The sequence below is a fragment of the Vipera berus genome (genome assembly GCF_964194415.1).
Source record: "Vipera berus genome assembly, chromosome: 5".
Lineage (NCBI taxonomy): Eukaryota > Metazoa > Chordata > Lepidosauria > Squamata > Viperidae > Vipera > Vipera berus.
The window spans coordinates 3316418-3337893 of NC_138207.1; the positions used below are offsets into that span (position 1 = coordinate 3316418).

Genomic DNA, 21476 nt, shown 5'->3' on the forward strand with positions numbered 1-21476 from the left:
GCTAAAACCGGAAGCGCCTCGCCCCTCTGCGCAGGCGCCCTTCGGCGCGGGAGGCCGTCTTCCGCCCTTCTCCCTCCCCCCCCCACGCAGGACCGCCCGCCTCGGCGCAGGCGCAGAGCGGGGGGCGGGGAAATGGCGGCGGCCGCGACGACGGCGGCGGCTGAGGGCGGCTTCTCCGGTGGCGGCGGCGGCGGCTCCGCGGTGCTCATGCCGGCGTCGTCGGCAGCGGCGAGCGGGAGCCTGGCGACGGGAGGCTGCGGCGCGGCGGGTCCGTCGTCGTGGACTCGCTCGCTGGAGCGGGCGCTGGAGGAGGCGGCGGCCAGCGGCGCCCTCAGCCTGAGCGGCAGGAAGCTGAGGGACTATCCGCGGGGCAGCGCGGCCGGCCACGACCTCAGCGACACCATCCAGGCCGGTGAGCGGGGAAAGAAGGCAGGCTGGCTGGCGGGAGGGAGGAGGGGGAGGTTTGGAGGTCGGACTCCACGGCCCATGAGGCGCGGCCGAGCGGACTCCACGGCCCAGGCGCCGCAGCCGGGTGGCTCTGAGGTCAGCTCGCGGTGGGGGTGGGTCGTGGGGGTCGTGTGAACCCCCCGCAAAGAGGCGGCGCGGCGGCCCGTGCCTGGACCCGCATTTGAAGACGGAACAAAGACGAAACTTAACAAAACAGCTGGAAGGGACCCTGGAGGTCTTCTAGTCCGACCCCCTGCTCTCCTTTCCCTTCCCCTCCTCCTCCCTCCTCCTCCTCCGAATAAAAGGGTTGGAAGGGACCCTGGAGGTCTTCTAGTCCGACCCCCTTCTCTCCTTTCCCTTCCCCTCCTCCTCCCTCCTCCTCCTCCTCCGAATAAAAGGGTTGGAAGGGACCCTGGAGGTCTTCTAGTCCGACCCCCTTCTCTCCTTTCCCTTCCCCTCCTCCTCCCTCCTCCTCCTCCGAATAAAAGGGTTGGAAGGGACCCTGGAGGTCTTCTAGTCCAGCCCCCTGCTCTCCTTTCCCTTCCCCTCCTCCTCCCTCCTCCTCCTCCTCCGAATAAAAGGGTTGGAAGGGACCCTGGAGGTCTTCTAGTCCGACCCCCTTCTCTCCTTTCCCTTCCCCTCCTCCTCCCTCCTCCTCCTCCTCCGAATAAAAGGGTTGGAAGGGACCCTGGAGGTCTTCTAGTCCGACCCCCTGCTCTCCTTTCCCTTCCCCTCCTCCTCCCTCCTCCTCCTCCTCCGAATAAAAGGGTTGGAAGGGACCCTGGAGGTCTTCTAGTCCAGCCCCCCTGCTCTCCTTTCCCTTCCCCTCCTCCTCCCTCCTCCTCCTCCGAATAAAAGGGTTGGAAGGGACCCTGGAGGTCTTCTAGTCCGACCCCCTTCTCTCCTTTCCCTTCCCCTCCTCCTCCCTCCTCCTCCTCCGAATAAAAGGGTTGGAAGGGACCCTGGAGGTCTTCTAGTCCAGCCCCCCTGCTCTCCTTTCCCTTCCCCTCCTCCTCCCTCCTCCTCCTCCGAATAAAAGGGTTGGAAGGGACCCTGGAGGTCTTCTAGTCCGACCCCCTTGTCTCCTTTCCCTTCCCCTCCTCCTCCCTCCTCCTCCTCCGAATAAAAGGGTTGGAAGGGACCCTGGAGGTCTTCTAGTCCGACCCCCTGCTCTCCTTTCCCTTCCCCTCCTCCTCCCTCCTCCTCCTCCTCCGAATAAAAGGGTTGGAAGGGACCCTGGAGGTCTTCTAGTCCAGCCCCCCTGCTCTCCTTTCCCTTCCCCTCCTCCTCCCTCCTCCTCCTCCGAATAAAAGGGTTGGAAGGGACCCTGGAGGTCTTCTAGTCCAGCCCCCCTGCTCTCCTTTCCCTTCCCCTCCTCCTCCCTCCTCCTCCTCCGAATAAAAGGGTTGGAAGGGACCCTGGAGGTCTTCTAGTCCGACCCCCTGCTCTCCTTTCCCTTCCCCTCCTCCTCCCTCCTCCTCCTCCGAATAAAAGGGTTGGAAGGGACCCTGGAGGTCTTCTAGTCCAGCCCCCCTGCTCTCCTTTCCCTTCCCCTCCTCCTCCCTCCTCCTCCGAATAAAAGGGTTGGAAGGGACCCTGGAGGTCTTCTAGTCCAGCCCCCTTGTCTCCTTTCCCTTCCCCTCCTCCTCCCTCCTCCTCCTCCGAATAAAAGGGTTGGAAGGGACCCTGGAGGTCTTCTAGTCCGACCCCCTGCTCTCCTTTCCCTTCCCCTCCTCCTCCCTCCTCCTCCTCCTCCTCCGAATAAAAGGGTTGGAAGGGACCCTGGAGGTCTTCTAGTCCAGCCCCCCTGCTCTCCTTTCCCTTTCCCTCCTCCTCCCTCCTCCTCCTCCGAATAAAAGGGTTGGAAGGGACCCTGGAGGTCTTCTAGTCCGACCCCCTGCTCTCCTTTCCCTTCCCCTCCTCCTCCCCCCTCCTCCTCCGAATAAAAGGGTTGGAAGGGACCCTGGAGGTCTTCTAGTCCAGCCCCCCTGCTCTCCTTTCCCTTCCCCTCCTCCTCCCTCCTCCTCCTCCTCCGAATAAAAGGGTTGGAAGGGACCCTGGAGGTCTTCTAGTCCGACCCCCTTCTCTCCTTTCCCTTCCCCTCCTCCTCCCTCCTCCTCCTCCGAATAAAAGGGTTGGAAGGGACCCTGGAGGTCTTCTAGTCCAGCCCCCCTGCTCTCCTTTCCCTTCCCCTCCTCCTCCCTCCTCCTCCTCCGAATAAAAGGGTTGGAAGGGACCCTGGAGGTCTTCTAGTCCGACCCCCTTCTCTCCTTTCCCTTCCCCTCCTCCTCCCTCCTCCTCCTCCTCCGAATAAAAGGGTTGGAAGGGACCCTGGAGGTCTTCTAGTCCAGCCCCCCTGCTCTCCTTTCCCTTCCCCTCCTCCTCCCTCCTCCTCCTCCTCCGAATAAAAGGGTTGGAAGGGACCCTGGAGGTCTTCTAGTCCGACCCCCTTCTCTCCTTTCCCTTCCCCTCCTCCTCCCTCCTCCTCCTCCGAATAAAAGGGTTGGAAGGGACCCTGGAGGTCTTCTAGTCCAGCCCCCCTGCTCTCCTTTCCCTTCCCCTCCTCCTCCCTCCTCCTCCTCCGAATAAAAGGGTTGGAAGGGACCCTGGAGGTCTTCTAGTCCGACCCCCTTCTCTCCTTTCCCTTCCCCTCCTCCTCCCTCCTCCTCCGAATAAAAGGGTTGGAAGGGACCCTGGAGGTCTTCTAGTCCGACCCCCTTCTCTCCTTTCCCTTCCCCTCCTCCTCCCTCCTCCTCCTCAGAATAAAAGGGTTGGAAGGGACCCTGGAGGTCTTCTAGTCCAGCCCCCCTGCTCTCCTTTCCCTTTCCCTCCTCCTCCCTCCTCCTCCTCCGAATAAAAGGGTTGGAAGGGACCCTGGAGGTCTTCTAGTCCAGCCCCCTTGTCTCCTTTCCCTTCCCCTCCTCCTCCCTCCTCCTCCTCCGAATAAAAGGGTTGGAAGGGACCCTGGAGGTCTTCTAGTCCGACCCCCTTCTCTCCTTTCCCTTCCCCTCCTCCTCCCCCCTCCTCCTCCGAATAAAAGGGTTGGAAGGGACCCTGGAGGTCTTCTAGTCCAGCCCCCCTGCTCTCCTTTCCCTTCCCCTCCTCCTCCCTCCTCCTCCTCCTCCGAATAAAAGGGTTGGAAGGGACCCTGGAGGTCTTCTAGTCCGACCCCCTTCTCTCCTTTCCCTTCCCCTCCTCCTCCCTCCTCCTCCTCCTCCGAATAAAAGGGTTGGAAGGGACCCTGGAGGTCTTCTAGTCCGACCCCCTTCTCTCCTTTCCCTTCCCCTCCTCCTCCCTCCTCCTCCTCCGAATAAAAGGGTTGGAAGGGACCCTGGAGGTCTTCTAGTCCAGCCCCCCTGCTCTCCTTTCCCTTCCCCTCCTCCTCCCTCCTCCTCCTCCGAATAAAAGGGTTGGAAGGGACCCTGGAGGTCTTCTAGTCCGACCCCCTTCTCTCCTTTCCCTTCCCCTCCTCCTCCCTCCTCCTCCTCCTCAGAATAAAAGGGTTGGAAGGGACCCTGGAGGTCTTCTAGTCCAGCCCCCCTGCTCTCCTTTCCCTTCCCCTCCTCCTCCCTCCTCCTCCTCCTCCGAATAAAAGGGTTGGAAGGGACCCTGGAGGTCTTCTAGTCCGACCCCCTTCTCTCCTTTCCCTTCCCCTCCTCCTCCCTCCTCCTCCTCCTCCGAATAAAAGGGTTGGAAGGGACCCTGGAGGTCTTCTAGTCCAGCCCCCTTGTCTCCTTTCCCTTCCCCTCCTCCTCCCTCCTCCTCCTCCGAATAAAAGGGTTGGAAGGGACCCTGGAGGTCTTCTAGTCCAGCCCCTTTGTCTCCTTCCCTTCCCCTCCTCCTCCCTCCTCCTCCTCCGAATAAAAGGGTTGGAAGGGACCCTGGAGGTCTTCTAGTCCAGCCCCCCTGCTCTCCTTTCCCTTCCCCTCCTCCTCCCTCCTCCTCCTCCGAATAAAAGGGTTGGAAGGGACCCTGGAGGTCTTCTAGTCCGACCCCCTTCTCTCCTTTCCCTTCCCCTCCTCCTCCCTCCTCCTCCTCCGAATAAAAGGGTTGGAAGGGACCCTGGAGGTCTTCTAGTCCAGCCCCCCTGCTCTCCTTTCCCTTTCCCTCCTCCTCCCTCCTCCTCCTCCGAATAAAAGGGTTGGAAGGGACCCTGGAGGTCTTCTAGTCCAGCCCCCCTGCTCTCCTTTCCCTTCCCCTCCTCCTCCCTCCTCCTCCTCCGAATAAAAGGGTTGGAAGGGACCCTGGAGGTCTTCTAGTCCGACCCCCTTCTCTCCTTTCCCTTCCCCTCCTCCTCCCTCCTCCTCCTCCTCAGAATAAAAGGGTTGGAAGGGACCCTGGAGGTCTTCTAGTCCAGCCCCCTTGTCTCCTTTCCCTTCCCCTCCTCCTCCCTCCTCCTCCTCCGAATAAAAGGGTTGGAAGGGACCCTGGAGGTCTTCTAGTCCGACCCCCTTCTCTCCTTTCCCTTCCCCTCCTCCTCCCCCCTCCTCCTCCGAATAAAAGGGTTGGAAGGGACCCTGGAGGTCTTCTAGTCCAGCCCCCCTGCTCTCCTTTCCCTTCCCCTCCTCCTCCCTCCTCCTCCTCCTCCGAATAAAAGGGTTGGAAGGGACCCTGGAGGTCTTCTAGTCCAGCCCCCCTGCTCTCCTTTCCCTTTCCCTCCTCCTCCCTCCTCCTCCTCCGAATAAAAGGGTTGGAAGGGACCCTGGAGGTCTTCTAGTCCGACCCCCTTCTCTCCTTTCCCTTCCCCTCCTCCTCCCTCCTCCTCCTCCGAATAAAAGGGTTGGAAGGGACCCTGGAGGTCTTCTAGTCCAGCCCCCTTGTCTCCTTCCCTTCCCCTCCTCCTCCCTCCTCCTCCTCCGAATAAAAGGGTTGGAAGGGACCCTGGAGGTCTTCTAGTCCAGCCCCCCTGCTCTCCTTTCCCTTCCCCTCCTCCTCCCTCCTCCTCCTCCGAATAAAAGGGTTGGAAGGGACCCTGGAGGTCTTCTAGTCCAGCCCCCTTCTCTCCTTTCCCTTCCCCTCCTCCTCCCTCCTCCTCCTCCGAATAAAAGGGTTGGAAGGGACCCTGGAGGTCTTCTAGTCCAGCCCCCCTGCTCTCCTTTCCCTTCCCCTCCTCCTCCCTCCTCCTCCTCCGAATAAAAGGGTTGGAAGGGACCCTGGAGGTCTTCTAGTCCGACCCCCTTCTCTCCTTTCCCTTCCCCTCCTCCTCCCTCCTCCTCCTCCTCAGAATAAAAGGGTTGGAAGGGACCCTGGAGGTCTTCTAGTCCAGCCCCCTTGTCTCCTTTCCCTTCCCCTCCTCCTCCCTCCTCCTCCTCCTCCGAATAAAAGGGTTGGAAGGGACCCTGGAGGTCTTCTAGTCCGACCCCCTTCTCTCCTTTCCCTTCCCCTCCTCCTCCCTCCTCCTCCTCCGAATAAAAGGGTTGGAAGGGACCCTGGAGGTCTTCTAGTCCGACCCCCTTCTCTCCTTTCCCTTCCCCTCCTCCTCCCTCCTCCTCCTCCTCCGAATAAAAGGGTTGGAAGGGACCCTGGAGGTCTTCTAGTCCAGCCCCCCTGCTCTCCTTTCCCTTCCCCTCCTCCTCCTCCTCCGAATAAAAGGGTTGGAAGGGACCCTGGAGGTCTTCTAGTCCGACCCCCTTCTCTCCTTTCCCTTCCCCTCCTCCTCCCTCCTCCTCCTCCGAATAAAAGGGTTGGAAGGGACCCTGGAGGTCTTCTAGTCCAGCCCCCCTGCTCTCCTTTCCCTTTCCCTCCTCCTCCCTCCTCCTCCTCCGAATAAAAGGGTTGGAAGGGACCCTGGAGGTCTTCTAGTCCAGCCCCCCTGCTCTCCTTTCCCTTCCCCTCCTCCTCCCTCCTCCTCCTCCGAATAAAAGGGTTGGAAGGGACCCTGGAGGTCTTCTAGTCCGACCCCCTTCTCTCCTTTCCCTTCCCCTCCTCCTCCCTCCTCCTCCGAATAAAAGGGTTGGAAGGGACCCTGGAGGTCTTCTAGTCCGACCCCCTTCTCTCCTTTCCCTTCCCCTCCTCCTCCCTCCTCCTCCTCCTCCGAATAAAAGGGTTGGAAGGGACCCTGGAGGTCTTCTAGTCCGACCCCCTTCTCTCCTTTCCCTTCCCCTCCTCCTCCCTCCTCCTCCTCCGAATAAAAGGGTTGGAAGGGACCCTGGAGGTCTTCTAGTCCAGCCCCCTTGTCTCCTTCCCTTCCCCTCCTCCTCCCTCCTCCTCCTCCGAATAAAAGGGTTGGAAGGGACCCTGGAGGTCTTCTAGTCCGACCCCCTGCTCAGGCAGCAGACCCTAATTACCATTTCAGACAAATGGGGGGGGGGCTGTCCAGTCTTTTCTTTGGCCCTGCATCTCTTCTCTTCTCCCCCCCCCCCCGCTCACCCCCCCCACCCCAAGGTGGTTTAATGCTGGGGTGGCTTTTTTTCGGGGGTGGGGTGGGCGGGTTTGTTGGGCCTAAAATTAGGAACTCCGCGATGAGTCTGGGAGTTGGGGGGAGGGCTGCGCAAGGTCGTCCTCGACTTATGACCACCGCCGAGTCCGAACGAAGTCAGGTTTTTCGGTCTCCCATTTTGCCACCTTCCTTGCCAGAGTGGCTCGAGCGAATCGTAGCGGTCCTAAAAGAGAGTCGCACGGTTGTTAAAGCGAATCGGGCTTCCCCCCGCGGGACTTTGCTGGTCAGAAGGTCGCAAATGCGGATCGCGTGACCCCCCCCTCATCCCCGGAGCAGGCCAACCGTCGTAAGTATGGGCCCGTTGCCAAGCGTCGGAATTTGGATCACCTGACCCTGCGGGTTGGTCGTCAGGGTGAAAAACGGTCATAAGTCCTTTCTTTCAGCGCTGTTGCAACTTTGAAAGGACACTAAACGAATTGTTGTCGAGGAATCCCTGTGTTTTTTATTGATTGATTTAATTTTTTTTTTTTGCCTTGAGGGGTTTTCTGCACCCTATCCTTCGCAGAGGAGTCTCTCCCTCAAAGGACCTAATAATGATGGTTTAGCCGTGGGCAGAGTTAATGTGGGAATCTGGGTCTCCTGCCTTGGGGAAGGAGAGGATCCAGTGGCTTGGCTTCTGAGTTTATTTATTCATGTCCGAAGCATCAGAATTAAAAGGAGGCATATTATACGACCTAACATTTAAAATATAAAGTACAAGATTATAACGTGTGCAAATTAAAACAACTCTTGCCCAGAAAGTAGCAACGTCGACTGATTAACTTAATCGATTGTTTTACATTAAGTGATTAATTTACTTCTGAGTAAAGAGACCTCTTTCGGCTGAAGGGCTGCATCCCTCAAAGCTTTTGCCAGTCAAACTGGGTGGCTTGGATATCTGAGTGAACATGTCTGCCTGTGTACTGGCAGTCCTTGACTTACAACCGTTCATTTAGTGACTGAAGTCAGAGTGGCACTGGAAAAAAGTGATTTGTGACCGTTTTGCACACTTACGGATGTTGGAGCATCCCCACCATCACGCGATCAAAATTTGGACGCTTGGCAAACAGGCTTATATTTATTATTATTATTTTATTATTATTTACTAAACGTATATACCGCCCTTCTCCCGCAGGACCCAGGGCGGTTCACAAGGCAATTAAAACAACATCACAATACAAAAATTAATAACAAAATAGATTAAATTATACTTAATTAAAATCTAAAACAGTGCCCGGTGGTTATGTGATCCCCTTTTGCGACCTCCTGACAAGCAGAATCAATGGGGAAGCCCGGTTCACTTAACGACCGTGTCACTAACGCAAACAACTGCAATGATTTACTTAACAACTGTGGCGAGGAAGGCCGTAAAATGGGACAAAATTCATTTTATCAACTGCCCTGTTTCAGCAAGGGGAAATTTGGGGCTGAATTGTCGTCAGTCGGGGACTACCTGCATAAGAAAGCTAGAAGAGTGGAATCGAGCCATTCTGAGCCAAAAAAGCAAAAAGAAAAGTAGGACAAATGCTTCTGCCTAGCGGAGAGATGCCGAAGGAGGAGCAACTGACGGCTGTCTCGCTTAGCGACAGAAACTTTTAGGCTCAAAGGCGGTCACGTTGAGGACTACCTGCGTTTGGGAACCTGGGATCTGGGCTTGTGAGTTCTGCTCTCGGTGCAGAAAGAGCAGCTTCAGGAGAGAGGCTGTCCTCAAATGCCGGGCGAGTTTGTTGATGCAGTTTTTGAATATTTTAAGAGTCTGCATAACTCCTGTGCTTAAAAGAGGAGCTGCGCGTCTGCAGGTATTTATTTGCTCAGAGAGGAAAACGAAAAAGCAAAAGGAGCTTGCAGGATGGAATTTACCGCCGAAGGAGGCTTTGATGTTTTGGTAAAATAAGAGGACCGCCGAAGTCTGGGAAGTCCAGTTGGGCTGGCAAACACTCCCAAGGGACCATCCCTCGGCCAGCAATGATGAAGCCTTTACGTAATGGCAATCGCTCGGCTTGACCACACGTAAACAGCCAGGGAAGCAAAGGAAGGAGGCAGGCCAGCGGGCTGTGGGGACCTTTCAGTCTGAAACCTGACCGAAGGGGAAAGGGCGTGGAGAGAAACCAGATACAACCGAAGCAGAGGCGAAGCTGAGCAGATGCAGTTAGTCATAGTTGCTAAGGGCCAGTTTGGTCTAGTGGTTAAGGCACCAGGCTGGAAACCCGGAGACAGCGAGTTCTAGTCCCGCGTTAGGCAGGAAAACCAGCTGGATGACCTTGCACCAGGAGATGGTGAGTTCTAGTTCCGCCTTCGGCGTGAAAGCCAGTCATCAGGAGACCGGGAGTTGTCGTCCTGCCTTAGCTTTGAAAGCTTGGTTGGGTGACTTTGGGCCAATCACCAGGGGGATGGGAGTTCTAGTCCTGCCTTAGTGGTGAAAGCTTGTCTCGGCCCAACCCACCTTACAAGATTGTTGTGAAGAAAATGGGAGGGAGGGAGGTTAGGTATGTTCGCTGCCTTGAATTACTTGTCTGTATAATGAAGGTGGGATACAAATAATTTTTTTTTTAAAAAAACTTAAGGGTATGATTGATTTGATGGGCTGTTAAGATATTCAAACTTTTTGATTTGTGGATTCCAGTAACGCCCGTTAACTCGAGTCACTAAAACGATGCACTTGCTGTGAATGAGTACGTGCTATTTTAAAGACGAAAGAGCAAAACCCCTTTTCTAATTTTGTAACTGCAGAAGTCAGGAGGGAATAGCCTGCTAGCGCTGTGCCAGTGCTTGCCTCCTCCTCCTCCTCCTCCTCCTTTTCCTCCTCCTCCTCCTCCTCCTCTTCCTCCTCCTCCTCCTCCTCCTCCTCCTCAGTTTTGGGATTAGAAGGCAAGCTGGAGGATTGGAAAGATTTATTTATTTATTTATTTATTTATTTATTTGTTTTATATACCGCCCTTCTCCCGGAGGACTCAGGGCGGTGTACAGAGCAATAAAGTAAGAATACAATAAAGCAATAAAGTGAGAAAATTTTAAAACCCAAATCCATCAGGCCAGGCCGGCTTGTTGGAATAGATAGGTTTTTAGATCACGCCGGAAGGAGCGAAGGTCGGGGGCCATCCGGATTTCAGCTGGTAAGCGGTTCCAAAGGATTGGCGCACCCACCGAGAATGCTCTCCCCCTGGGGGTCACCAGTCGACATTCTCTGACCGGTGGCACCCTGAGGAGGCCCTCTCTGTGGGAGCGCACAGGACGGAGGGATGTTGACGCTGGCAGTAGGTGCTCCCGTAGGTAATCCGGACCCATGCCATGTAGGGCTTTGTCATCACTAGCACCTTGAATTTCACCCGGAAAGCAACTGGAAGCCAGTGCAGCTCACGGAGCAGAGGTGTAATATGGGAGTATCGGGAGACCCCCAAAAGCACTCGTGCAGCTGCACTCTGCACCAGCTGAAGCTTCCGAGTGGTTCTCAAGGGCAGCCCCATGTAAAGAGCGTTGCAGTAGTCAAGACGAGAGGTCACAAGTGCATGGGTGACTGTACGCAAGGCATCCAGGTCCAGATAGGGTCGCAGCTGGCGCACCAGACGAACCTGGGCAAAGACCCCTCTAGTCACAGCTCCTATATGATCTAAGGAGAGCTGTGAATCTAAGAGGACACCCAGATTGCGAGTTCCCCTTTCCTCTTTTGCACCCAGGAGAGGCAGGAAGTGATGGAGGGTGGGCTGACGTCCTGCTCTGCTGCTGGATTATGGTCTCTGGGCTTCAGGCCTCAGCTCAAGTAAGCAGGGGTGTACAACTATGGCCCCTTGGACTTCAACTCCCAGAATTCCTTTCCACCTGATGCACATTGCCTGTGCACATTCTGCCTGCCTTTCTCAGTGGGGGAAAAAAAATAATCCAGGCAGCTAAAGTGACAATGTTGGACCACCACCAGAGAAGGGGGATTCTGAGCCCTTTTCCTGAGCCGTTACATTCAGAAAAATACATATATTTATATATATTTATATTTATTAAACTTATATACCACCCTTCTCCCGTAGGACTCAGGGCGGTTCACAAGGTTTTTTAAAAACAATACAACAAATTAACAAAAATTAAAAACAATTAAAATGATTACATTAACCTTGAATAAATAAAATCCCAATATATTTGGAGAGGGAGAAATGATTTTCTGGTAAAAATGGCAAGACTCCTGATAGTCCTTGAATTAAAGGGGGGGGGAAAGGTAAGGTGGTCCTCATTTAGCTACCGGAGTTGAGACCGGCAACTGGGTCGTCATGTGAAGCAGTCACTAAATTAGAACTACAACTTTAGCTTTGCTTTACAGACCTACGAAGCTCATAAATGGGAGGACTAGTCATAAAATTATTTCTAATTCAATTAGCGATTAACCCAGTCACCCCGTTGCTTTTTAAATACCTAAATGTAAAACTGGAAAATTAATAAAATATTATTTTAAATTTTTTTTTTCTTAAAACACCATGGTAACTGCCTACAGCCGTTAAATGAGGCAGTCACTAAATGAGGACGACTTGTATTATGGAACATAAGTCTGTCTAGAAGACCTTTCTTCCATTTTACAGAGAATTGCACGGAGTTATTGTGGACCTGGTGGGATGTTCTGGAGAATAGCTGGGATGGCCAACATTTTTATGGTGAAATAATAAAACACATCAAGGGACGCGGTGGCTCAGTGGGTTAGGACGCTGAGCTTGTTGATCGGAAGGTCGGCAGTTTGGCGGGTCGAATCCCGAGTGCCGCGTAACAGAGTGAGCGCCTGTTACTCGTCCCAGCTTCTGCCAACCTAGCAGTTCGAAAGCAACGTAAAAAATGCAAGTAGAAAAATAGGGACCACTCCGGTGGGAAGGTAACAGCGTTCCGTGCGCCTTTGGCGTCTAGTCATGCCGGCCACATGACCACGGAGACGTCCTCGGACAAGCGCTGGCTCTTCGGCTTTGAAACGGAGATGAGCACCGGCCCCTAGAGTCGGAAACGACTAGCATGCATGTGCGGGGGAACCTTTACCTTTACCTTTACCTAATAAAACACACTTCAAATATAAAAGTAGAACTTGAGAACGAAAAAATACCTTTTTATGCACTGAAAGAAAATAAGGTTCTATCGGGGAAACGTCTCAGGGCTGGAATATTCTTGACTGCGTCGGGGCAAGTAATCCTTGACTTTTATAGCCATTCGTTTAGTGACTCTTCAGAATTACAATGGCACTGAAATAAGTGGCCGTTTTTCACACCGTTGCCCGTTGCGTCATCCCTCTGATTTGGATGCCTGGCAACGGGCTTGTATTTATGAATGTTGCAGTGCCCTGGGTTCGTGGGACCCCCTTTTTGTGATCCGGCAAGCAAAAAGTCAGTGGGGAAACCAGATTCAGTCAACGGTGTTACTCACTTAACAACTTAACTTTTGTATGTTGCATTTTATTGCCCTGTACACCGCCCTGAGTCCTTTGGGAGAAGGGCGGTATAGAAATTTAATATAAATAAATAAATAAATTCACTGCAGTGATTCATTTAACGGCGCCAAGGAAGGTGGCAAAAATGGGGCAAAAGTCACTTAACAGCTGTCTTGCTTTGCACTGGAAATTTGGGGCTCAGTTGTCGTAAGCCGAGGACTATCTGTAAGTGCCAATGTCAGGCTACGTTGAAAAAAGTAGAGAAAAGAGATCTTTTGTGTTTTGGAGTCAGGATTTAAGATGGATGAAACAATGCAGACAGCTGAGTAATAGGCGTGTCCAAATTAGAAGAAATGATCAAAGTGAACTCTGCAGGTCGAGCAGAAGAAACATAACTCTTTTGCACCAAAAGAGGAAGGAATTACAATGTTAGAAACTATACATTGTCAGATAGGTGCCATTTTGTGTGTGGCTGCCGATTTTCTAAATATAAAGAGGGGGAAATGGTATATTTTATGCCTGTAAAGCATCAGTAATAAAAAGATCCAGTGATGAGTGTCCAGTTGTGATCTAAAGAGGCTGATGTTTGCTTGCAGATTTACAGTGACTTACATTATGTTAGTCAGAGGTTGCGAATGTAGGTGAGGAAGGGATATAAAGCAAGGTAGGGAGGTTACATTAAAAAAAAATCAGTTCAGGGATTGAAAAATTAATGTTTAGGAGATTGCTTGGAGGTTTTTCACTGTTTATCTTTCCTTTTTAAAAGAAGGCAGAATCCTGTAGGTGCTCTGCAGCAGATAATTTAAAGAATCCTGCTTCGAAGCAATGCCAACTCATACCATACCTTGACCAAACCGACATTTAGTGGCTTTCCAGAAGCGCTTGATGCGCATTACCAATTTTTGAAGATAACGCTGAGAGTAAGCGTCTCCTTTTAGCAGATGCGCACCGAAAGCTCGGAGAGGAACGTTGTTGATCAGGGACTTTCCGTTTCTTCGAGCGTGCTCAGAGCAGCCCTAGGAGTTTCTGAATGGAGAAAAAAACATGAAATTACAACAAGGGAGCGTTTTATTTGAATGTACGTTTGCTGGAATCCAAAATAAATTTAGGATAGAAAGGCAGATTCCAATGTTTATTCTGGGTTGGTAATGGTACTGTGTCATGCCCTTAGTTTAAACTTCACTCGTGTCTGCTTTCCATTCTCTTCAGAATCCATGGTGATGTCTGGTTTTTCATCCATTGGTGATTTGGACAGAAGCTGACCATCTTTCATTTCCCTCTTTAAACTCCATTGAAAGTAAAAAAAAAATTTGGGGGGGGGGGGCGGTGTTTCTTATGGAATGGGTTTGAGTGTCCTGGAAGAATTTTAGTGGGATCAATCTCTTTTCTCATAGGCTTTGCAGAATTTAAGGGCAGAACATTAATCAGAGTTAAGTTGTATTTTTTTTATGGAGAACAGAGGTATATATACAAGCAAGGTTTTCAGGAAGACAGAGCTGGCTGTTGGAATGGTAGTTTTATATCTAAAATATACGTCAGTTCAGAACAAAAATGCTGGCAATAATGGTCTTGAAATCTGTAGTCATTTTGAGAAATGTTTTTTTCCCCTCAGAACAAAATAGTAAAATGCGTTTTCAAAAAGTGATATAAAATATAACGACTGCCTACTTCATCTCCTATTTGGATAATGTAACGAGATGAATTAAGTCTAAAATAAAGCCTAAATGACATTCAGGTAAAACATCTGCTAATATTGGTGCATGCCTAAAAATTAGGCATCTTTCCCATATCTCTTATACATCCCTCCATGTATAAATTAACAGAATTGGAAGGGACCTTGGAGGTCATTTGGTCCAGGGCTTTTCAACCTTATCACCCATTGTACCACTTTTAGGATACGGCAACATTCGAGGACCACCAGTTGCCTAGCAAGGTGTCAAAAACTTGATGACCAAAAAAACCACAAAAAAGGGAAAAAGTGATGAAGTACAGGTAGTCCTCGACTTACAGCAGTTCGCTTAGTGACTGTTCAAAGTTACAAGGGCCCTGAAAAAAGTGCCCCCCCAAGCCACAGCCGAGCAAGACACCTGCCTGCCTGCCTGGGGGCGCTCTTCCTCCTGTCCGAGGTTTTCATTGTTGGGAGCATTTCTGTTGAGGATTGGCAGCGGGGGTGGGGTGGGGGGGTGTTTGGTTTTTATCCCCCCCCCCCTCTGCTGGGTGGTTGCAGCAGGTTTTGGTGACTTCACATGACCCTGGGACACTGTAACCGTCATAAATATGAATCAGTTGCCCAGCATCTGAATGTAAATCACAAGACCCTGGAGATGCTGCAACATTCCAGCTGATCGGCGCTTCTTCTGGGCTCAGAAGCTGCAGCATCTCCAGGGTCTTCTGATTTACATTCAGATGCTGGGCAACTGATTCATATTTATGACGGTCACAGTGTCCCAGGGTCATGTGAAGGGACCAAAACCTGCTGCAACCCCTCAGCAGATGGGGGGGAAATAAAAACCAAACACCCCCCCACCCCACCCCCGCTGCCAATCCTCAACAGAAATGCTCACAACCTCGGACGGGAGGAAGAGCGCCCCCAGACGGGCAGGCAGGTGTCTTGCTCGGCTGTGGCTTGGGGGGTCACTTTTTTCAGTGCCATTGTAATTTTGAACAGTCGCTAAGCGAACTGTTGTAAGTTGAGGACTACCTGTACTTCATCCCTTTTTTCCTTTTTCTTTTTTTTTTGGGTCCTCAAGTTTTTGACACCTTGCTAGGCGACTGGTGCTACTCGGATGTTGCCATATATCCTAAAAGTGGCACAATGGGTGAAAAGGTTGAAAAGCCCTGTAATAAAAGATTAGTAATACATTTGTAAGCTGGATGTTCAATAATAATAATAGTAATAAAGTTGGAAGGGACCTTGGAGGTCATCTAGTCCAACCCTAGGCAGGAAACCTTAACCCATTTCAGACAAATGGCTGTCCAGTGTTGGAAGCATTGTTCTGACTGTCAGGAGGTTTCTCCTTAGTTCCAGGCTGCTTCTCTCCTTGATGAGTTTCCATCCCTTATATGTATGATCGGTTGGCATTGTGTATTGATTTCTCATCACAGGCAATTAATCATATTTATTCTTCCTCTATGCTTCTGCTAAGAGGCAGGAAAGATGGGTTATACAAATTCAAAAGAAAAATAAGACCCTATTTAGAAAGGTACATTTGGTCCTAAATCTAAACATATCGTCCTCCCTGGAATTTGGAGCTGAAGAGCCATAAAATGATGTGTACATACGCAACATGAGTAGCTATAAAATAAACTGAAGCCACATTCCCTTCACCGCATGGTTACCACTAGTAACCCACAACTGTTTGGATGCATAAATAAAGCTATCTTTCACCGTAGAAGTCATAACAACAGGGCAGGAAGTTACTAGGTCTTCAGTTAAATTGAGGATTCCTCCTTTATTGTCGGCTGCGGCTTTAAACCTATCTCTCTTTTCCGATCTTAAATATCATTCCATTAAAAACAGGTTGAATCAGATTTCGAAGGAGGTGAATCAGGACTTCATTGGAGCGCTTCCTTTTTTGGACATGTCCATTTTGAAGCCCTGTTAAATCAGGACAGCTCCATCCCATAGAAAGCCCCACCGTCTTAAAACTCTTTTCTAAAATTCAGACTAAAGCAGTCTGGGCGAGTGTATCTAATTTTATTTGCTGTGTATGTTTAGGAATGGAGTCTGTGTAGGCATCTGTTGTTGGTTACCTTTATAGTCTAGCTTTTTCCCAGTTAATGGTCAGAGAAATTTGCATTTTACAGAAATCAGAAGTCTCCTGAATTCCGGCATAATGGGATGGTCAATTTTATGTTTTCCGCGTGTTGGATTAACTATAATTCACTATACATTGGGCCGCCCTTGAACGTGGTGCCTTCTCTGTTCCACCCACCAATCTTGGTCAATTTCAGTGGACCCAAAATACAGTGAGCTGCGTGCTTTTACCTTATCGCATTTATTTTGTTTAACCTGATGCTCATTATAGGTTCTGTACATTGGTTGTATTTCAGCAGTTGTTTTGGATATTGTTTGTGTGTCACCATCTTGTTCGCCAGCTAAGAGGAGTTTCGGCCAGATGTGCAGCCATAGGCATGCAAAAAAGTACATCAAGGCAGTCCTCAACTTACAACCGTTTGCTTAATGACTGTTCAAGGTTACAACACCGCCGAAAAAAGTGACATGATCGTTTTTCGCACGTAGGGCCATTGCAGCATGGCCATCGTTATTGTGATCAAAATTCGAACGCTTGGCAACTGGCACACACTTTTGATAGTTGTGCTGTCCCGGGGTGTGTATGTGTGTCACATGATCCCTTTTTGCGACCACCTGACAAGCAGAGTCAATGCAGAAGCCAGATTCACTTAACAACCGTGTAACTCACTTAACAACTGCAGAGATCCATTTAACAATTGTGGCCAAAAAAAAAAAGATTGTAAAAATGGGGCAAAACTCATTTAACAACTGTCTCGCGTAACAACAGAAATTCTGGACTCAGTTGTGGTTGTAATTCAATAAACCTTGCTATGCTAAAGCCATGATTGTGGGAAGGACCTTGATTAATGATGTGCTTCTGAGTGCAATTCAAGGTCTTGCTTCCTACCTGTAAAGCCCAGGTAGGGTTAGATGGGGTAGAATATGAGCAGGCTGAGCTGGAAGGTGGGGGTTAAACATGTCATCAGTATGGAGTCACTGTGTTGTTGTTGCAGGAGACCCAAGTCTAGCCCACCCCCACCCCATGAATCAGATCAGTGATGGCGAACCTTTCAGAGACCGAGTGCCCACATTGCAACCCAAAACCCGCTTATGTATCGTCGGTGGGCGTGGCCCATTGGGTGGGTGTGGCTGTGGTGGTAACGGCAGGCTGGGTGGGACTAAAAAGTTCAATCAATCAGCTCCAACTTTGCGAGATCTTTTTTTTCCCCGCAAGAAGTTGAAATTGATTGATTGATTGAACCTTTTTTTTTTGCACATGGCGGTGGAGGCCTAAAGTGAAAAGGTTTTATAAAACCCAGCTGAAGGCCTGGGACTAGGGCGAGGGCATCTGTGCCCACAGAGAGGGCTCTGCGGGCCACTTGTGGCACGCGTGCCATAGCTTCGCCACCACGGAATTAGATGAATGTCAGGAGCAAATAACCAGTGGCATTTGTTGAGTTCAGACCACAGAAGAGATGATTATTGCTACCTCTGTATAAGAATCCAATCAGCAAACGCTCAAAGGTGAATTGATGCTAAATAAGGGTCAATGGAATTCATGGCTGGGCTGGACTTGGGTCTCTTGTGACAACGCAATGACTCTAAACTGATGACATGTTTAACTCCGCCTTCAGCTCAGTCTGCTCTTATCCTATAAGAGGTCACCTTTCTTAGGTAAATTTTACTCCCCCCACCCCAATGGAGGGTCATCGGTACCCGCTAATGGTTCCTTCCTATCTCAGGGATATGACGGAATACAGGATGACTCCTATTCTCCTGGCCTTCAGAGATGACTAGGGCCTTAGTGTGGTTTCTTTTATTACATTTTGTATTTTATTTTATTTATTTTACTAGGCTGCCCTACTGCTCCAGTCATCAAGTAACTTTGAGAAATAATGATGATGATGATGATGATGATGATGATGAAGTTGGAAGGGACCTTGGAGGTCATCTAGTCCAACCCCCTGCTCAGGCAGGAAACCCTACACCATTTCAGACAAATGGCTGTCCAGACTCTTCTTGAAAACTTCTTATAATTCTCCTGTACATAAACAAGAGTAGAACGGCAGGAGTAGCCAACACTAACAATCACATAATGAAATGTTGCGTAAAAATGTGTTTTAGACTTATACCCCACCTAGAATCCCTTGGGATTAAGATGGACAAAGCCTTGTATAAATAAACAAATACATCGGAAGGGTGCCTACTTGGCCCAAGTTCTCCCTTAGACATTCCGGAAAGGTTAATCTTTTGTTTTCCTTTCTGGGTTAATTAAAAGATAAAATGACTCTTTTCAGCTTACAAAATCATCTTTTAAATAGGGATGGACAGTCTGAGGCTCCTGAACTACCTGCCTTCCCTGCCTAAACCACACTTTTGTTGCCTACAAACCCCGCTCCACTTTGCAAGAATTGGTTGCGCGGTTGATGTAGGGGTAGGGGACACTTAGCATTGCGGTGTGCAGGTAGTCCTTGACTTACGACAACCACGAAGCCCGACGTTTCTGTTGCTGAAGTGAGACTCTTGTTCAGTGAGCTGCGCCCCATTTTACGACCTTTCTTGCTGCAGTTATTAAATTAGTATCACGGTTGTTAAGTGAATCTGGCCTCCCCGTTGACTTTGCCGGTCAGAAGGCCGCAAAAGGGGGGGAATCAGAGGACCCCGGGACACGGCGACCGTCGCAAATAGGAGCCAGTTGCCAAAGCATTCAGATCGTGATCGTGTGACCATGTGAAAAACCTGTTACGAGTCACTTTTTTCAGCGCGCTTGTAACTTCGGTCATTAAATCGTTGTACGTTGAGGACTCTCTGTAGTGTTAAAAGCGCGTAATAAAGCAGCTAAAAAGTCAAGCTTTTTCCCCGGAAAAGGTGGAAAATCTTGGACCTGCCATTATGTTTGCAGGTCTGGTTTAGTTTGCACTGCCCCGCCCTCCGCCTCTGGAATAAAGGTTAGTGCTGAAAGATTGGATTTGTTCATTCACCTTTACAGGTGAGGGAGGATTCATAGGTGAGTGAAAATTTGATTTCCGGGCTTGACAATCGTAGTTGCGGCTAGTGTCCTGGGAACTTACTGGTCACCGAGAGAAGCAAGAACGTAAACACCAGATGCTATAAAGCCCGTATAGGTGAATCATAAGTGAATCTGGCTTGCCCTGATGACTTTGTTTCTCAGAGCATCGTGACCCCGAGACCCTGCAACCATCAAAAATACGTGCCAGTTGCCAAACCTCTGGATTTTGATCCCTTCTCCACGGGGATATGCTGCCTTGGTCATAAGTACGAAAAACAGTCATAAATCATTTTTCCCCCAGTGCCGTTGTAAGTCAAAATGGTCACCAAACAAAAGGTTTTAAGTCGAGGACTACCTGTAATATAATATATGCTTGATTGTGTGCCATCACGTTGGGGGGGGGGTGTCAGCCCCTCCAATCTCACAGATGTTGTCCATGACAATCTGTTCTTCACCTTGTGATTTGGGTTCTTGCAACCATATATGCTCATTGCTGCTGTAACTTGAGTCCCTTCACCTTGCAAAACCTGTAATAAAGTAAAAACAGATAGGACTGTCTCAGTACGAAATGTTTAATATAAAACAGACAATCTAATTTTCTATAGTAGCGTTCCCCTGCTCGGGTCAAGTTAAACAGAGAGAGAGTCTCGTTTAATGACTGCCTTGGACAGTGACCGTTTACAGTTCTGGGGGCGATGAAGTAATTTGGAGTCCAGTGCCCACATTGACAACATTTGCAGATTTCTAAAGCAAAGGGAAGCTGAAGAAGGGCGAATGAGCAGAGTTGCTGCCAGATAAGATTCATTGCAAAATAATTTTTACCTTTCCCAGGAGTGGTAAACATTGTTTTAATGCCAGCACTTTTAGCTCAGGGTTTGTAGTAATTGTGGGACTGCTATGTCAATAGGAAAGGTTAATTGTACATTCTTGAAGGTTTAATCTATCTATAAAATATTGACACGATTGACAGTTTGAACAAAAGACCCTGCTCATTTTCAGGTTGTTGTTGTTTGTTAGCTGCGAAGTTGTGTCCGACCCCTCGCGACCCCGTGGACAAGGTTCCTCCAGGCCTTCCTGTCCTCTACCATCTTCTGGAGTCCATCTAAGCTCACGCCTCCTGCTTCAGTGACTCCATCCAGCCACCTCATTCTCCGTCATCCCCTTCTTCTCTTGCCCTCCACCTTTCCCAGCATGAGGCTCTTCTCCAGTGAGTCCTTCCTCCTCATTAGGTGGTCAGAGGATTTGAGTTTCACCTTCAGGATCTGGCCTTCTAAAGAGCAGTCAGGGTTGATCTCCTCTAGGACCGACCAGTTTGATCGCCTTGCAGTCCAAGGGACTCGCAGGAGTCTTCTCCAGCACCATAGTTCAGAGGCCTCCATTCTTTGGCGTTCGGCCTTTCTTATGGTCCAGTTTTCACTGCCATACATTGCAACTGGGAAGACCATAGCCTTGACTATACGCACTTTTGTTGACAGGGTGACGTCTCTGCTTTTTAGTGTGCTGTCTAGATTTGTCATGGCTTTCCTCCCCAGGAGCAAGCGTCTTTTAATTTCTTGCATTTTCAGGTACCTAACTTTAAATAAATGCAAACCCACAGTTTCACATTTAAAATGCAGATGCTAATATTTGCCATAATCCAAGATATTGCAAAGTAACCCGGTCAGTCAGGTGAAATGGGCGGTGTAGAACTGTGGCAAAGTACCGGTAGTTAAACTCCCATAATTTTGTAATTACCCCGTCGTTTTCCTCGCAGTCACAGTAAAATCAGATTTCTCTTAACGTTCACTGTTTTTTGTTTTTTTCCCCCCCTTCACACTACAATTTCTTCAAGGTGGGTGCGCTCAGCTTTCCGGTTTCTTGCAATAATCTTTCTTGAGTTGTTGAGAGGAACTTCCTGCCAAGGCGGTCACAGCTGGCTGGCTGGCATGTGAGCTGGCTTGGTTAGAAATGCCTGCAGATGTTGCTCTGCAATCAGCAGACTTGAGTTCCAGTCCTGCCTTAGCCACAGAGCCTAATGTTCTCATATATATACATATACATATACATATATGTTAACTATTTAGATTACCTTGCTAGGCCCCAAACATGGGACAAATCTTTATTTCCTGTTTCAGCCTAACCGAAGGCCATCGACAGGCAGTAGTCACAACAGTGACAGCTCATATTTGTCTAAATTTTTAGATTGCTAACAGTCTCCCTTTAATTCTTTGTTAGCAATCTAAAAATTTACATATACACACACACACACACACACACATACATATACATATACATATAAACACATACATATACATATACATATATATATGTTTTCCAATTTGATGCTTCTTCCTGAAGTTAAAACTGAGGGTCCTTAAAACAGGCCTGATGCTCTAATGAAATCCTACTCTATTTTTATGCAATCCAATGCTTACATTCACAACTTCTGGAGGCAGGTCGTTCCACTGGTGAATTGTTCTCACTGTCAGGAAATGTC

The 21476-nt window shown here is 49.8% G+C and overlaps 1 protein-coding gene across 1 annotated transcript in view; it reads left to right on the top strand.

The window, feature by feature from the left end:
• Positions 1 to 21476, top strand: part of LRCH3 (leucine rich repeats and calponin homology domain containing 3) — a 127905-nt gene continuing 106429 nt past the window's right edge. The window contains exon 1 of the mRNA XM_081329965.1: positions 1 to 412. Within this exon, the coding sequence (XP_081186091.1) occupies positions 133 to 412 (280 nt within the window). The 5' untranslated portion in view covers positions 1 to 132. The remainder of the gene's footprint in view (positions 413 to 21476) is intronic.